Consider the following 12,953-nt stretch of genomic DNA (forward strand, 5'->3'; position numbering starts at 1 on the left):
TGTGTGCACATATGCCAGTCCTGGGGCTTGAACTCAGGGCCATGGCTCTGTCCCCACGCTTTTGTGCTCAAGACTAGCATTATACCAGTTGAGCGACAGTTCTACTTTTGGCCTTTTGGTTCATTGGAGATAAAAATCTCAAAGACTTTCTTGCCAAGGCTGGCTTAGAGCTATAATCTCCAGATTTCAGCCTCCCCAGTAGCTAGGATTACAGTTGTGAGCACTGGTGCCCAGCTTAGTCCCTGTTTTCACAGCCTCTAAGTATAGAATATGTATGTGTATCAGTCAAGTCTTACTGGAGTGAATAAATTCACTAAGAGCCCATGTTAATTGAGCATCTGATGAACCTAATACCCTGCCCTTGTGTGAAGGAGATACAGTTCAGCCATTTCAGTGGTTCACTGAAAACAATAATTAAGTAGGACCACCCACCAGTATATGACCAGTGTAGTAACACAGGGCCTCTTAGTCAGAAAGGGCTCCTGCTTTGGACTTAATGCTGTGCAGATGCTGCCTGACACTCTTGATCATTTTACCTTTGAATCTGTGAGATGGCAGACCATCTACTGTAACTTGGAGCCTTGACTGACCTAAAGTTTTGGCCAACGCTAGCCAGGTCCTCACCCCTAACTTCGTACCCCTTTCCCCCACCTGGTGACTGGTTGTAATCCTGGTTCAGGATCCCATGGGTAGAGAAGTGCAGAGCAAGGTCATGTGATTCTCAAGAGCAGTCATAAGTCCAGGTATTGCAAGTAAAATCCCCTGGTTTTAAAATGTTCACATACAGGCACACACACACACACACACACACACACACACACACACACACAACACACACAAACTAAAAACATATTTGTTGTTCTGCACCCCAAGGACAATTTGTTCTATTCCAGTGTCAGAACTACTGTTCAGACCTGGCAGTGACCATCTTCCCTCCTGAGTTAGTTGAAAATAATAGAATATTAATTTATAAAGTGACTAACTCTGGTGAATAGATTTCTCCCAAAAGCTGTTTTTTATGTAAATTTAACATTTGAAATAAATTTTGGATACATAATTCTTTTTAAGTAATAGCTCAAAAAGTCCTTAGAGCTTTGGTCTAGGAATGTTTTCCAGATTCTTTGTGGACTAGTTTCTTGTTAAGCTAATTATTTGTAAGATGACAATATCTGTCGCATAAATAATAAGGATAAGCTTCATCAGAACTATGTGATTGTTCTTCTGTTCTTTGTTTTGTAAGGAGGAAGAGAAATCTTTTCTTCTAAAAGGGAAATGTTCCCTTCATGCCATGAGGAAAAGCTTTTCTTCCCCTCTCACTTATTTATCTAGAAGTACAACCAAGAAAAGCAGCACATGATCACAGTATTCTGCTATTGTCTAGTGTTGCAACATCATTATGGCAGCCATATGTGGCCTGTATTTCCAAAAAATTCATTCAGCTTTCATAAACTTGAATGTGTGGGCCCCAGCCACAGTCACATTTCAAATGTTGGGTGGTCGGTAATGGCTTTTAAGAGCCTGTCACAGCATCTCGTTGGTAGTGTCACATCCAGAGCTGTGGAAGGAGTGTTTACACCATGGAAATTAAATATAATTTTGGCTTTTACTTTGTTTTCCTTTTTTATGCCAGTCTTGGAGCTTCTGTACTCAAGGCTAGCACCCTAGTACTTTGCGACACAATTCTACTTCAAGATTTTTTTGGTGGTTAAGTGGAGATAAAAGTTCCTGCTCTGGCTGGCTTTGAACTGCAATTCTCTGGTCTCAGCCTTCTGAGTATCTAGGATTATAGACATGAGCCCCTGGAGCCAGGCTTTGGCTTTTATTTTTAAAGAGACTGTTGTTACCATCATTTTATATAGCTAGTGGCCGTAGAGAGCTGCTGGCCACCATTCTGGATAGTGCAGAATATTTCTATCATTTCAAGAAATTCTATGTGACAGGACTCTTCAAGAAGCATGCAGAGCAGCCTGGTGCTGCTGGCTCACGCCTGTAATCCTAGCTACTCAGAAGGCTGAAATCTGAGGACCCTGGTTCAAAGTCAGCTTGGGCAGGAAAGTCCGTGAGACTCTTATCTCCTTTTAACCACCAGAAAACTGGAAGTGGTTCTGTGGCTCAAGTGGTAGAGCGCGCTACCCTTGAGCTGAAGAGCTCAGGGACAGTGCTCAGGCCCACAGTTCAAGCCCCATGACCAACAAAAGAGAAAGAAAGGAAGGGAGAGAGGGAGGGAGGGGGGAGGGAGGGAGGGAGGAAGGAAGGAAGGAAGGAAAATAAAAGAAAGAAACAAACAAACAAACGTGCAGTGCTTGGGGCCTTCCAGCCAGGACATACATGAAGGAAGCCCAGTGACGCCACGAGGAAGATTTACTTGTTGGTAAGAGTGAAGTAGCTGTAGCACACTCATGTCTCCAAACATGAGGCATTTTGAGGTCCCAAAGCCAGCCTAGTTAGGACTATCCAGGCCCCTGGTCTACTTGACAAGATTCGAGCCATTCTTGGCAGCTCAAGATAGTCACCAAGATTTGTGTATTTCCAAGGGTACAAAGTGATGAATGCCATTCCATTTTACATGGGAAAAGAAAAGTCTGTGTTAACTTTTAAGAAGAAAATCCTGAAAGCCTGGATATATCCTAGGTTTATTTTCATCTAGTTAAAAACACACACTGGTTTATTAAAATAAATTGCTTAAAAACCATAAGAGCTCTATAGTTACTTAGAAACTGTCACCTACAAACTAATATGAAATTTGTCTTACAGATATCTGACTTAATCGCAGGTGCTACAAAAGACCTGAGGCTGAAAGTGAGCACCCTTGAAGAACAACTCCATGAGACCCATCAGCGATACGCAGAAAAATCTGAGTCCAAACAAAGAGAGATTGAAACCCTTAAAAATGCAGTTGCAGAATTTGAATCACGTTTCAAGAAGGAAATTGACAGTCATGATACAGTTTCAGAAAACTTGAAGAAGGAAATGAAACAGAAGTCAGATGAGCTGGCGAGAGTGATGTTGACCCAAACACAGCTGATGCAACAATTTAACCAATCCCAGGAAGAGGTAGGGGCAGACCACCGTCCCTCCGCACGGAGGGTCAGAGTTCACGCTCTCCCAATACACACACACACACACACACACACACACACACACACACACACACACACACACACACACACACACACACACACACACACACACGAAAGGCAGCTTGGTGGCCTGGAAAGAGCCCTGGGCTGTTTGTTAGAGACCGGAAATGGAAACCACATCCTGGCTATCTCTGGGCACCATTTAATCCTGTGGACCTGGCCCCACTTTGTATAAGACGTTAGACTATATACGCTAATGCCTTCTCAGTGCCCAATTCTGTGTTGCCAAAGACTACTTAAGATGTGAGCTGGACAGGTGGCTCTCGCCCGTAGCCTACACTCAGCAGGAGTCTGAGATCTGAGGATTGAAGTTCAAAGTCAGCCCCAGCAGGAAAGCCCATGAAACTCTCATCTCAAATCAACCACACACACACACACACACAAAGCCAGGAGTGGAGCTGTGGCTCAACTGGTAGAGTGCTAGCCTAGAGCTAAGAAGCTCAGAGATAGTGCTCAGGCCCTGAGTTCAAACCAAACCCCAGGTATGACACAAAGCAAACAGAAAAGACTTGTAAGACTAGGAATCTTTACATATTTATGTCTTATCTGCCTTAACATGAATCTTTGCCAAAGAAACGTTTAGGGTTCAAGTGCATAAATTAAAAAAGAAATATGGACAATATAAAGATAATTTGACTTTTATAAAGTTTTACATTTCTGTCAAACTGACCTTAAAAGGTAGTAATAAGTGTTAGTATTCTTATGTATGCATAATTGTTTCAGCAGTTGTTTTTTTTTTCAATTGGCTGTGGGTCTTGAACTCAGGGCCTGGGCACTGTCCTGAGCTTCTTTGTGTTTAAGGGCTATACCACTTGAGCCACAGTGCCACTTCCAGTATTTGGTTAATTGGAGATAAGAGACTCATGGGGACTTTTCTGCCCCAGCTGGCTTCAAACTGTAATTCTCAGATCTCAGCCTCCTGAATAGCTACAATTAGAGGTGAGCCACCAAGTGCCCAGTTTCAGCAATGTTTTTATTTAAACTGAAATAGGCTCATTTTGACTTGAAGCTTTTTTCTCTTATTTGTGAAATGCTAGGCAGTTTAGGAACAATGGAACAATTACTTTGTTCTTTAATTACCAACTTTAGATGATAATATTTGATACTATTTATAAGAGTTTAGTAAATAAGACAAATGGGAGATTCTGCATGCTAGTGATAAGTAATGTTTTTGTTGGTTTTATTAGCATCTCAATGAAGAAATACATGGAAAGTACTAGCAATAAATACATCATGTTCTTGCTATATTTAGATTATTGACCAAAATAGAAGATTAGTTTCATCATTACAAATATGAAGTGAAGCTGTTAGAAAGAATTATAAATATAAGATGAAATAGGGAATGGAAGAAACCCCACTGGATCAAGAACAATGCCTAACACAGCTCTGTACAGTAGAAATGTTTGCATGTTACAGATAGGAACTGACTGAAAAACACTGAATAATTTTCCTAAGGTTTTACAATGTGGTACAGCCAAGATTCAAATTTGAGTCTCCGTGGGGTCATGGTTCTTTTTTCAGGAGATCTGAGCTCTCCAGATTCTGCTTGTAAATTTCAAGGTGGCCTCAGGCTCATCTCACAACACTTCCTGGCTTCCATTATGTATGCATTTACTTTTTTTTGAAATTGGACAAGGCCAGGAACAGTGGCTCATACCTGTGATCACAGATACTCAGGAGGTAGAGATTAGGAGGATCAAGGTTCAAGGCTATCCCAGGCAAAAAGTTACCAAGACCCTCGTCTTAACCAATAAGTTAGGTATGGTAGTGTATGCCTGTGATTCCAATTACAAGGGAGGTCTAGGTTAGGAAGATTGAGGTCCAGGCTTGGTTTGGACTGAGATTCTACTGGCAAAAGGACTAGAAGCATGGCAGAGGACTTGCCTAGCAAGCATGAGGCCTGGAGTTTTCAAACTCCAATAATATGAACAACCATAAAATGTACAAATAATTGTCGATTATCACTATAATAGAGAGGAGAAAAACTGTCATCCTGTCATTTTTTAAAGCTAATTATGGATATGCTTAGGAGGCTTACCGAGGGGAAGAAGCACTCTAGGCTTTCCATTAGAAGTTTCCAAAATATCACCTTAATGTTAAATAATTGGAACTAAAATGTAAGTAAATGACTAAGCATGCTGAAGACCAAAACATGCTTATAAAAATAGGACATGAGGCAGGGCGCTGGTGGCTCATGCCTGTAATCCTAGCTACTCAGGAGGCTGAGATCTGAGGATCACGGTTCAAAGCCAGTCTGGGCAGGAAAGTCTGTGAGACTCTTTTTTTTTTTTTTTTTTTTTTTTTTTGTGAGACTCTTATCTCCAATAAACCACTAGAAAACCAGAAGTGGCGCTGTGGCTCAAGCGGTAGAGCACTTGCCTTGGGCTGAAGAGTGCAGGGACAGCGCCCAGGCCCAGAGTTCAAGCCCCACAACCGACCAAAAAAAAAAAAAAATAGGACATGAGCCAATGAAAGCGATAGGACTTATGAACCAGAAAGAGTAGAGGCCACACACAGAGGACACAAAGGGACAGCCACTCCTTGTTTTCAGCCTTCGCCTAGACTCCTGAAGTTTCCTAGGTTCTGAAATAATGCACGGAGAAAGCAAGGTCCCATTAGGACAAGGGTAAATTAACAAGCCAGTGCAGAGAAGGACAGTCCTCTCCATCTCAGGGGAGGAGTGACAGACTTGGTTTTAAATTGCAGAAGAGAGGGCTTGAGGGTAGGAGGAGAGCTGGAACTCTGAAAGGCAAGCCAGGGTTATTGGTACAACCCCCAGAACAGGGTTGGGCAGGAAAAACTGCAGTCACCAGGAAGAGAGAATGGAAAATACAGAGCGATGGAGGTAAGAGCATAAACAAGGTGCCCCCAAAGCGCTCACTGCACTGTGGAAAAGACATGTGTGAAGAGCAGAAGAGAATGGGAAGTGAGGAAGTAGTAACTCTTGAGAACAGCGCACGACCCTTCCAGCCAGGTTCAAACGGAAATCCAAGCTCTTGGTGTCCAGGTTTTCTGGGATCCTATCAAGAGAGTGTGACCAGGGTCCAGAGGAAGAAGATGGATAGATTCAAAACAAAACAAAAGCTCCAAAGGAGTTTAACATCTTCTTGCTTTAAGACCACAGTGTTGGGCATGGTGGTGCACACTTATAATCCCCAGCAACTTGGGAGGCTGAGGCAGGAAGATCGAATTTGAAGTTAGACTATACTATAAAGTAGATTCAGGCAAGCTGCAAAGTGAAAAATGAAACAAACCCACACAGGGAGAAAGGATCAGGAGTTTACTTTCTCCAGTTTCTGCAGCCTATCTAATGGAAGATGAAAGATACTCAAACATAGAAAATAAAAATCAAAGCTTATTGGAAGTGGAGGTGTGGCCACAAGTAGTAGAGCACAAACCATAAGGGAAAAAAAAACTAAGCAAAAACGTGAGGAGCTGAGTTCAAGCCCCAGCACCAGAACAAAAATATGTTCTCAGTTAAACATGGAGAATGGAACCAATATGCTTATCTCTCTACTTCATCTTATCAGCATGAAATGGCAATAAATTAATAAAAGTGAACAAATGCATAAAGACAGACAGAGCAAGAGAGGAGTTGACACGATAAAAAAAAGATGTTGATAAATTTTGGAAAATGGAAAACAAGATGGCTGAGTGGTAACTAACCTGAAGAATGGAATATTGAAATCTGACGTGTGTGTGTGGAGGGAGAAGTGAGGGGACCAAGAGATGCAAATCTGGGCATGTGACACAGCACAGGCAGGCCAGGAAGACTGTGCCTCCCCCTTCTCAGGCCCACTAGGGAACAGGAGGCCAGGGTACCAGAGGTTCACCAGTAAAACTGTCAGTCACCAGACTGGAGGACATACAACAGCCAAAAACTGGGGGTGACATCTGTGCTAAATGCACCCCCTTACACACTCCCATTCAGAGCACCAGCATTCAGGCTAATAATATATCACTAGCAACAAATTGGAAGTGCCTTCTCTGGGAAGATCTATGTATACTGAACACAGAGCTATCTCCAGGAAATGGCTGCACTGCAACCATTCTACCCATCCTGGAATAATAGTCAATAAACCTTACCCAGGTACACACTGGACTTCAGGTCACATTCTGAGGATTCTGTTTTGAACATGAACAGCCAAAGATCACCAAATACTTGAGGATTTTTGTTGTTGTTGTTGTTCATGGGGCCTGGACTCTGGGCCTGAACGCTGTCCCTCAGCTCTTCAGCTCAAGGCTAGCTCTCTACCACTTGAGCCACTTCTAGCTTTTTCTGCCTATATGGTGCTGAGGAATCGAACCGAGAGCCTCATACATGCAAGGCAAGCACTCTACCACTGAGCCACCTTCCCAGACCCAATATTTTTAATTTTTGAAGGACAGAAAACAGAAACAAATAAGCAATAGAAGAACTTAGAAGTAAAAAAATAAAAACTACAACCTAATTGTGCCCTTAACCTTCACCACTGATCAACCTTAAACCTGTTCCTAATCCTAAACTTAACCATAATCTCTGGTGGCTCCTAACCTTATTCCTAATTATAACCCCACCCTAACACTAATTTGAACACTTAAATCAAATCCCACAGCCTAAACCTAATGTAATTCTAACTCTAAGTCTAATGCCAAATCCTAACCTTATCCTTTGTCCCTTATAAATCCTAACCATCTTCACAAACCTAACCCTACCTCTAATTCTCATCTTAACCCTAATCCTAACCTAAACCCACAACTAATCCAGGCCATAATGCCTAATTCCAACACTAATCCAAATTACCGATAAACTCTAACCTTATTCCTAATTCTAACCCCAAACCTAACCTTAACTGACACTGAAACAACTCAAATCCTAAACTAAACCTAATATTCATTCCAATGCCTCAGTCAAACCTCAAGCCTTAACCCTGATCAAACACAACCTTTTGGGTAATGCTAACCCTAAACCTAGTCCTCATTCTCACTAATGCTAACTGTAACCCAGTCGGAGGGATAAGCATCTGTCTCCACAGCATCTGTTTCATTATGTCTGCTGTCTATAGTTGACGTAACTATGTTTTCAAGCACAGAATTACCATTTCAAGAACAACACGCCTAGCCATCTCACTGTGCCTTATCCAAAGGTCGTTTCCATGTTTTCTGCAGCTCGAGGCTGAACAGATGAAGTGAGCAGAAGCAGCCTTGGGATGGAAGTGGGGCCCCCTTGGCTAACTCCGCCAGTGCTTCTGCTTTCTGTGCCTTTTCTACAGCTCCCCCAACCAGCTGGCCGGCCACCCTCCCCCCCACCCTCCACCCCGGGTGACATCTAGTTAGAATTGATGAAAACTGCAGCCTGATCTCTCCATGACTGGCACAGAGTGGGAGCAAGCCCCCTTCACAGAGGACCTCTTTGCAGGCTCAGTCACCAACATGGTGCCAAGTACAGCTGATTCCAGAACACCCCAAGCAGGCATCTCACCTTCAGAATGATCGAGTTACCCAGCAAAGCCTTCTGCTTCTTTCACTGCTTCTGGAACTGAAAGCAACCCAGCTGTCTCAAAGGATAAAAACGAAAACAAACATAAAAATAAACCTACTCTTACTTTGCAGAGATTGGGGAAAATTAGCCATCTCTTAATATTAGAAATTTAAAACAGATGGTGAGCTAATTTATATTTTCATTTTGACATTTACCTCCTCAGTGGGAGTGCAATTAGGCCATATTTTAAGCCCATTTAAAGTGGCTTTTGTCTACGGTGTTACAGAGATAGCTTTAGAATGATGCTCAACACCTGTGTGCAAAGTGCCAGGGCCTGGGACTGTGCGTGGGGCCTCCAGGCACCTCACACAGGGATGCAGGGACGCTGGGACAGAGCTCCCCGTGACAGCTCTGGCCCATGCTGGCCTCCTGCCTCCCACCTTACCCAACTCCACATCCTTTTCCAGGGCTGGCAAAAGAGCTTTCCATCCGGCAGATTTGATCACACCAGCCACCTGCCTGACAAAGACCTTCCAATGACTCCATCTGGCCCGTAGAGTGAAGTCAAACTCCAGTGTTCAAGGGTTGCCAAATACCTCCTGAATCTAACTGAGATCTGAGCACCTGCAGCCTGCATCTCCCTGGGCCAACATGTGCCTCATTCTTTTTTGCTCCACCTGGAAAACCTCAGATTCTTTCTCACCACTCCGGCCTCTCGTTTAATTTTGACTTCCAGTTCATGGTGCCATAATGAAACCCAGCCAAAGACAATTTTGTCTAAAACATATAAAGTACTGTGGTGTGGCATCACTGATTATGCTCATGTTTGTTGACAGGTTTTCATCTTACAGTTATTCCATCACATTTATCCATGTTCAGTGAACATACGTACTAGATTCCTGTGACAACTCATCCTTCCTCTTGTGTAAACTGCTGCGAACAATCCAGGCACAAGTGATGAATCTTTCTCCATATGATGGAATTTTCCACTTGTGACTACTGACAATCCACATGCTCTCTTCTCTTCTCCCGCACCCACTTCTGAAATAGCCACGCTTTCCATGTCCATTGTTGCCCCTAAGATTGAACAAATGATAACAAACTGCCTGTTGGGCAAAACTGAGCTGTAATCTAGATGTTAAAAAAAGGAAGTAGTGGTGGCAGGAGGCATGAAGACATTATCAGAGTCCCTGAAGAGTTCATCATGTGTGAACAGACAGAAATAAAAGTCCCAACTTTGGATCCTGTGTTCCGCTCAGGATCCTCCTCGTTCACAAAGTAACAGGAGAATGAATCCTCCATTCTGCAAGCTAACTGCACACACGTGAGGATCCTGTGGTAGACTCAGACCTCGCAGGGCAGAGAGCTTTCTCTCTGGGGTGTGACTTTGTCACTTACTCCACCTGTGCCTTTCCCCTGTCACTTGCCCAAACAGTTCTTCAGTGACTTGCCTCATGGATGTTTTCTGTCAAGTGCCATTCCTGTACTTGAAGGCCTGCGTTTCCTTTTACTAAGTTTTCTTGTTTTATAAAGGAGGGCTCTTGTCCTCACACAGGTGTCAATCAACCTGTCTTTTCATGAAATGACCCCATCATTCAGGTCACCCATTTGTTGACATCATTCACTGCTGTCTTTTTTTTTTTTTTCTTTTGTCCTGGGGCTTGAACTCTGGGCCTGGGCGCTGTCCCTCAGCTCTTCAGCTCAAAGTTAGCACTTACCACTTGAGCCACAGTGCCACTTCCGGTTTTCTGGTGGTTTTTTGGAGATAAAAGTCTCACGGCTTTTCTGCCTGGGCTGGCTTTGAACCTCAATTCTTAGATCTAAGCGTCATGAGTAGCTAAGATTACAGATGTGAGCCATTGGTGCCCGGCCATTTTTTATTTTATATATTCCAATAAAATTAGCTCCTCATAATGTTCTTAATCAAGGGTATTTTTATATTAATCCACTGAGGTCCACTTAAAGCTGATCACCAGCTTACTGTACCACTGAAACAGTGCCTTGGGAATTTTGCCTTTTTTTGGGGGGGGGGTTCTGTCATGGGGCCTGAACTCTGGGCCTGGGCGCTGTCCCTCAGCTCTTCAGCTAAAGGCTAGCACTCTACCACTTGAGCCACAGTGCCACTTCCGGGTTTTTTCTTTTTGCTTATGTGGTGCTGAGGAATCGAACCCAGGGCCTCATGCATGCAAGGCAAGCACTCTACCACTGAGCCACCTTCCCAGCCCCCCCCTTTTTTTTTTAAGTGCCGGTCCTGGGGTTTAAACTCAGGGCCTGGGCACTCTTCCCTTGAGAGCAGAAGCCTGTTGAGGGGTCCTTAGGTCACTGAGCATGTATCCCCCCAAAGGGAGCCAGTGTTCTCTCTCTTTCCTGACTCATAATGTAAGTGATTTGTCCCCTACATATTCCCCTGCAATGTGTCACCCTCTCCAGGGGCCCAGAGCACTGGGTTCACAGAAACTTATAGAACGATGAGCAAGAGTCAACATTTCTTCTTTATAAACCTGTTGCCTGATAATTTGTTTTAGTAATGTGGAGATGACTAATATAGCATACTGAAAATTTGATAGCATACTGAAATTTGATCAATGTTTCTGGTTTGTTTGTTTGTTTTTTGTGGTAGTATTAGGGTTTGAACTCCGGGCCTTGCTCTTGCTACCACTAGAGCCACACCCTCAGCCATTTTTTTATGTTGTTATTTTTGAACTAGGGTCTCATGTTTTTGCTTGAGCTTGCCTTGACCTATAATCTACCTTCCTGTACCTCCCTTGCAGCTGGGACCACAGACATATGCCACCATGTCCAATTTGTTTGTTTAGATGGAATCTTGGTAACATTTTTCCAACTGGCCTTGAACTGCAACCCCCCTCCCCCCCCCAGTTCACTCTTAGGTAGCTGAGATGAGCCCCTGTGCCTAGCCCAAATGATTTCTGAATGGAGTTAGAAGCAGTAGGTGTTTTTAGTATAGTATTTTACAAAATGACGGATGAGCAAACACAAATAACTGATTTCACTATTTAAATGCTGGAGCTGATCTGTTTTGCTGTTCTTCCAATCTTATAGTTCAAGCCCTTTTACTTGTTTTCCTTATTATTGCTGTGTACCTTCACTATAAAATTACAAAAAGAACACACTCTACAACTGTGAGTATCGACGGCGGGTACCTGCACACTCTGTCTGAGACAGGAGGCAGAGAAGCTGCAGCCCCATGGCAGAGGCATGAGAAGTCAGAGGTTCGAATCCCAGGTTCACCACTACCAGGTCCCTCGGCCATATTCTGCCTTCTGGGTCTTCTGCAGATGGCCGGGGTTGGGCCTAATATTTTCTTCAAGCTTCTCTTCCTGCTGGGCAGGGCTGGGGTTTGAACTGGCCGGCCCCGCCAGCCCCTCTGTGTGGCGCGTGCGCGGGCACCTGTGCCTGTGCTGGAGCTTGGACTCGGGGCCGGGCGCTGTCCCTCGACATTTTTGCTCAAGGCTGGGCCTCGCCACTCGGGCCGCAGCTCCGCGTCTGGCTCTTTGGAGGTCGGTTGGAGACGTGAGTCTGGCGGGCTTTTCCTTGCTCGGCCTGGCTTTGAACTGCCATCTGCAGAGCTCAGCCTGGAGCGCAGGCTGGCGCCGCCGTGCCCGGCTGCGGGCGGGCGTCGGTGCGAGCCGGGCGCCTCCTCTGTCTTTCAGAACGCCCTGCTCCAGGAGACGGTGCGGAGGGAGTGCGAGGAGCGCTTCGAGCTGACGGAGGCGCTGGGCCGCGCGCGCGAGCAGCTGCTGGAGCTCAGGAGGCTCCACGGGGGCCTCAGGGGCTCGCCCCCCGGCCCGGGCCCGCCCTGCCCCGGCGCCCCGGCTCCCGGAGGCCCGCCCGCCGCCGCGGCCCGCGGGGAGGCGCTGCTCCGGAGGCCCGGCTCCGACCCCACCGCCGGCGCCGCCGGCCCGCGCGGGGGGCCGGCCTCGGGCAGCCCGGCGGCGCTGCCCGCCCTCCCGCAGCCGCCGCCCCGGACCCGGGCCCCGGGCCCCGGCGAGACCCGACGGAGGCTGGCCGCGCTGCTGCGGGGCCGGCTGAGCCGCCGCTGACCCCGGCCGCCCCCTCCCCCCACAGCCTCGCTCCCCCCGGAGCGGGACGGCAGGACGGAACGTTCCAGCATGTGCTTCACCAAGACGGAGAAACCCGCGAGGCCCAGCGGGTCCCCGTCCCGGATCCCCGGTCCCGGGGGTGTGTGGCTGCGCCCTGCAGGCCGCAGGTAAACACACCTGTGCGCCTGCCCTTTGTTCCCCCACCTCCTCCCCCTTCCCCTCCCCCCTCTTCTCCCCCCTCCTCCCCTCCTCCCTCACGGCAAGCAGGCACATTCCGCAAAATAGATGGTC

General features: G+C 46.0%; 1 protein-coding gene across 1 annotated transcript in view; it reads left to right on the top strand.

Moving 5' to 3' along the window:
• Lekr1 (leucine, glutamate and lysine rich 1) overlaps positions 1-12,662 on the top strand; it is a 103,338-nt gene extending 90,676 nt beyond the window's left edge. Inside the window, exons 12-13 of the mRNA XM_042685660.1 lie at positions 2,755-3,054; positions 12,273-12,662. Coding sequence (XP_042541594.1) covers positions 2,755-3,054; positions 12,273-12,662 — 690 coding nt within the window. The remainder of the gene's footprint in view (positions 1-2,754; positions 3,055-12,272) is intronic.
• The last annotated feature ends 291 nt before the right edge of the window (positions 12,663-12,953 follow it).

The sequence above is a fragment of the Dipodomys spectabilis genome, unplaced genomic scaffold (genome assembly GCF_019054845.1).
Source record: "Dipodomys spectabilis isolate Male_0828 unplaced genomic scaffold, ASM1905484v1 ptg000095l, whole genome shotgun sequence".
Lineage (NCBI taxonomy): Eukaryota > Metazoa > Chordata > Mammalia > Rodentia > Heteromyidae > Dipodomys > Dipodomys spectabilis.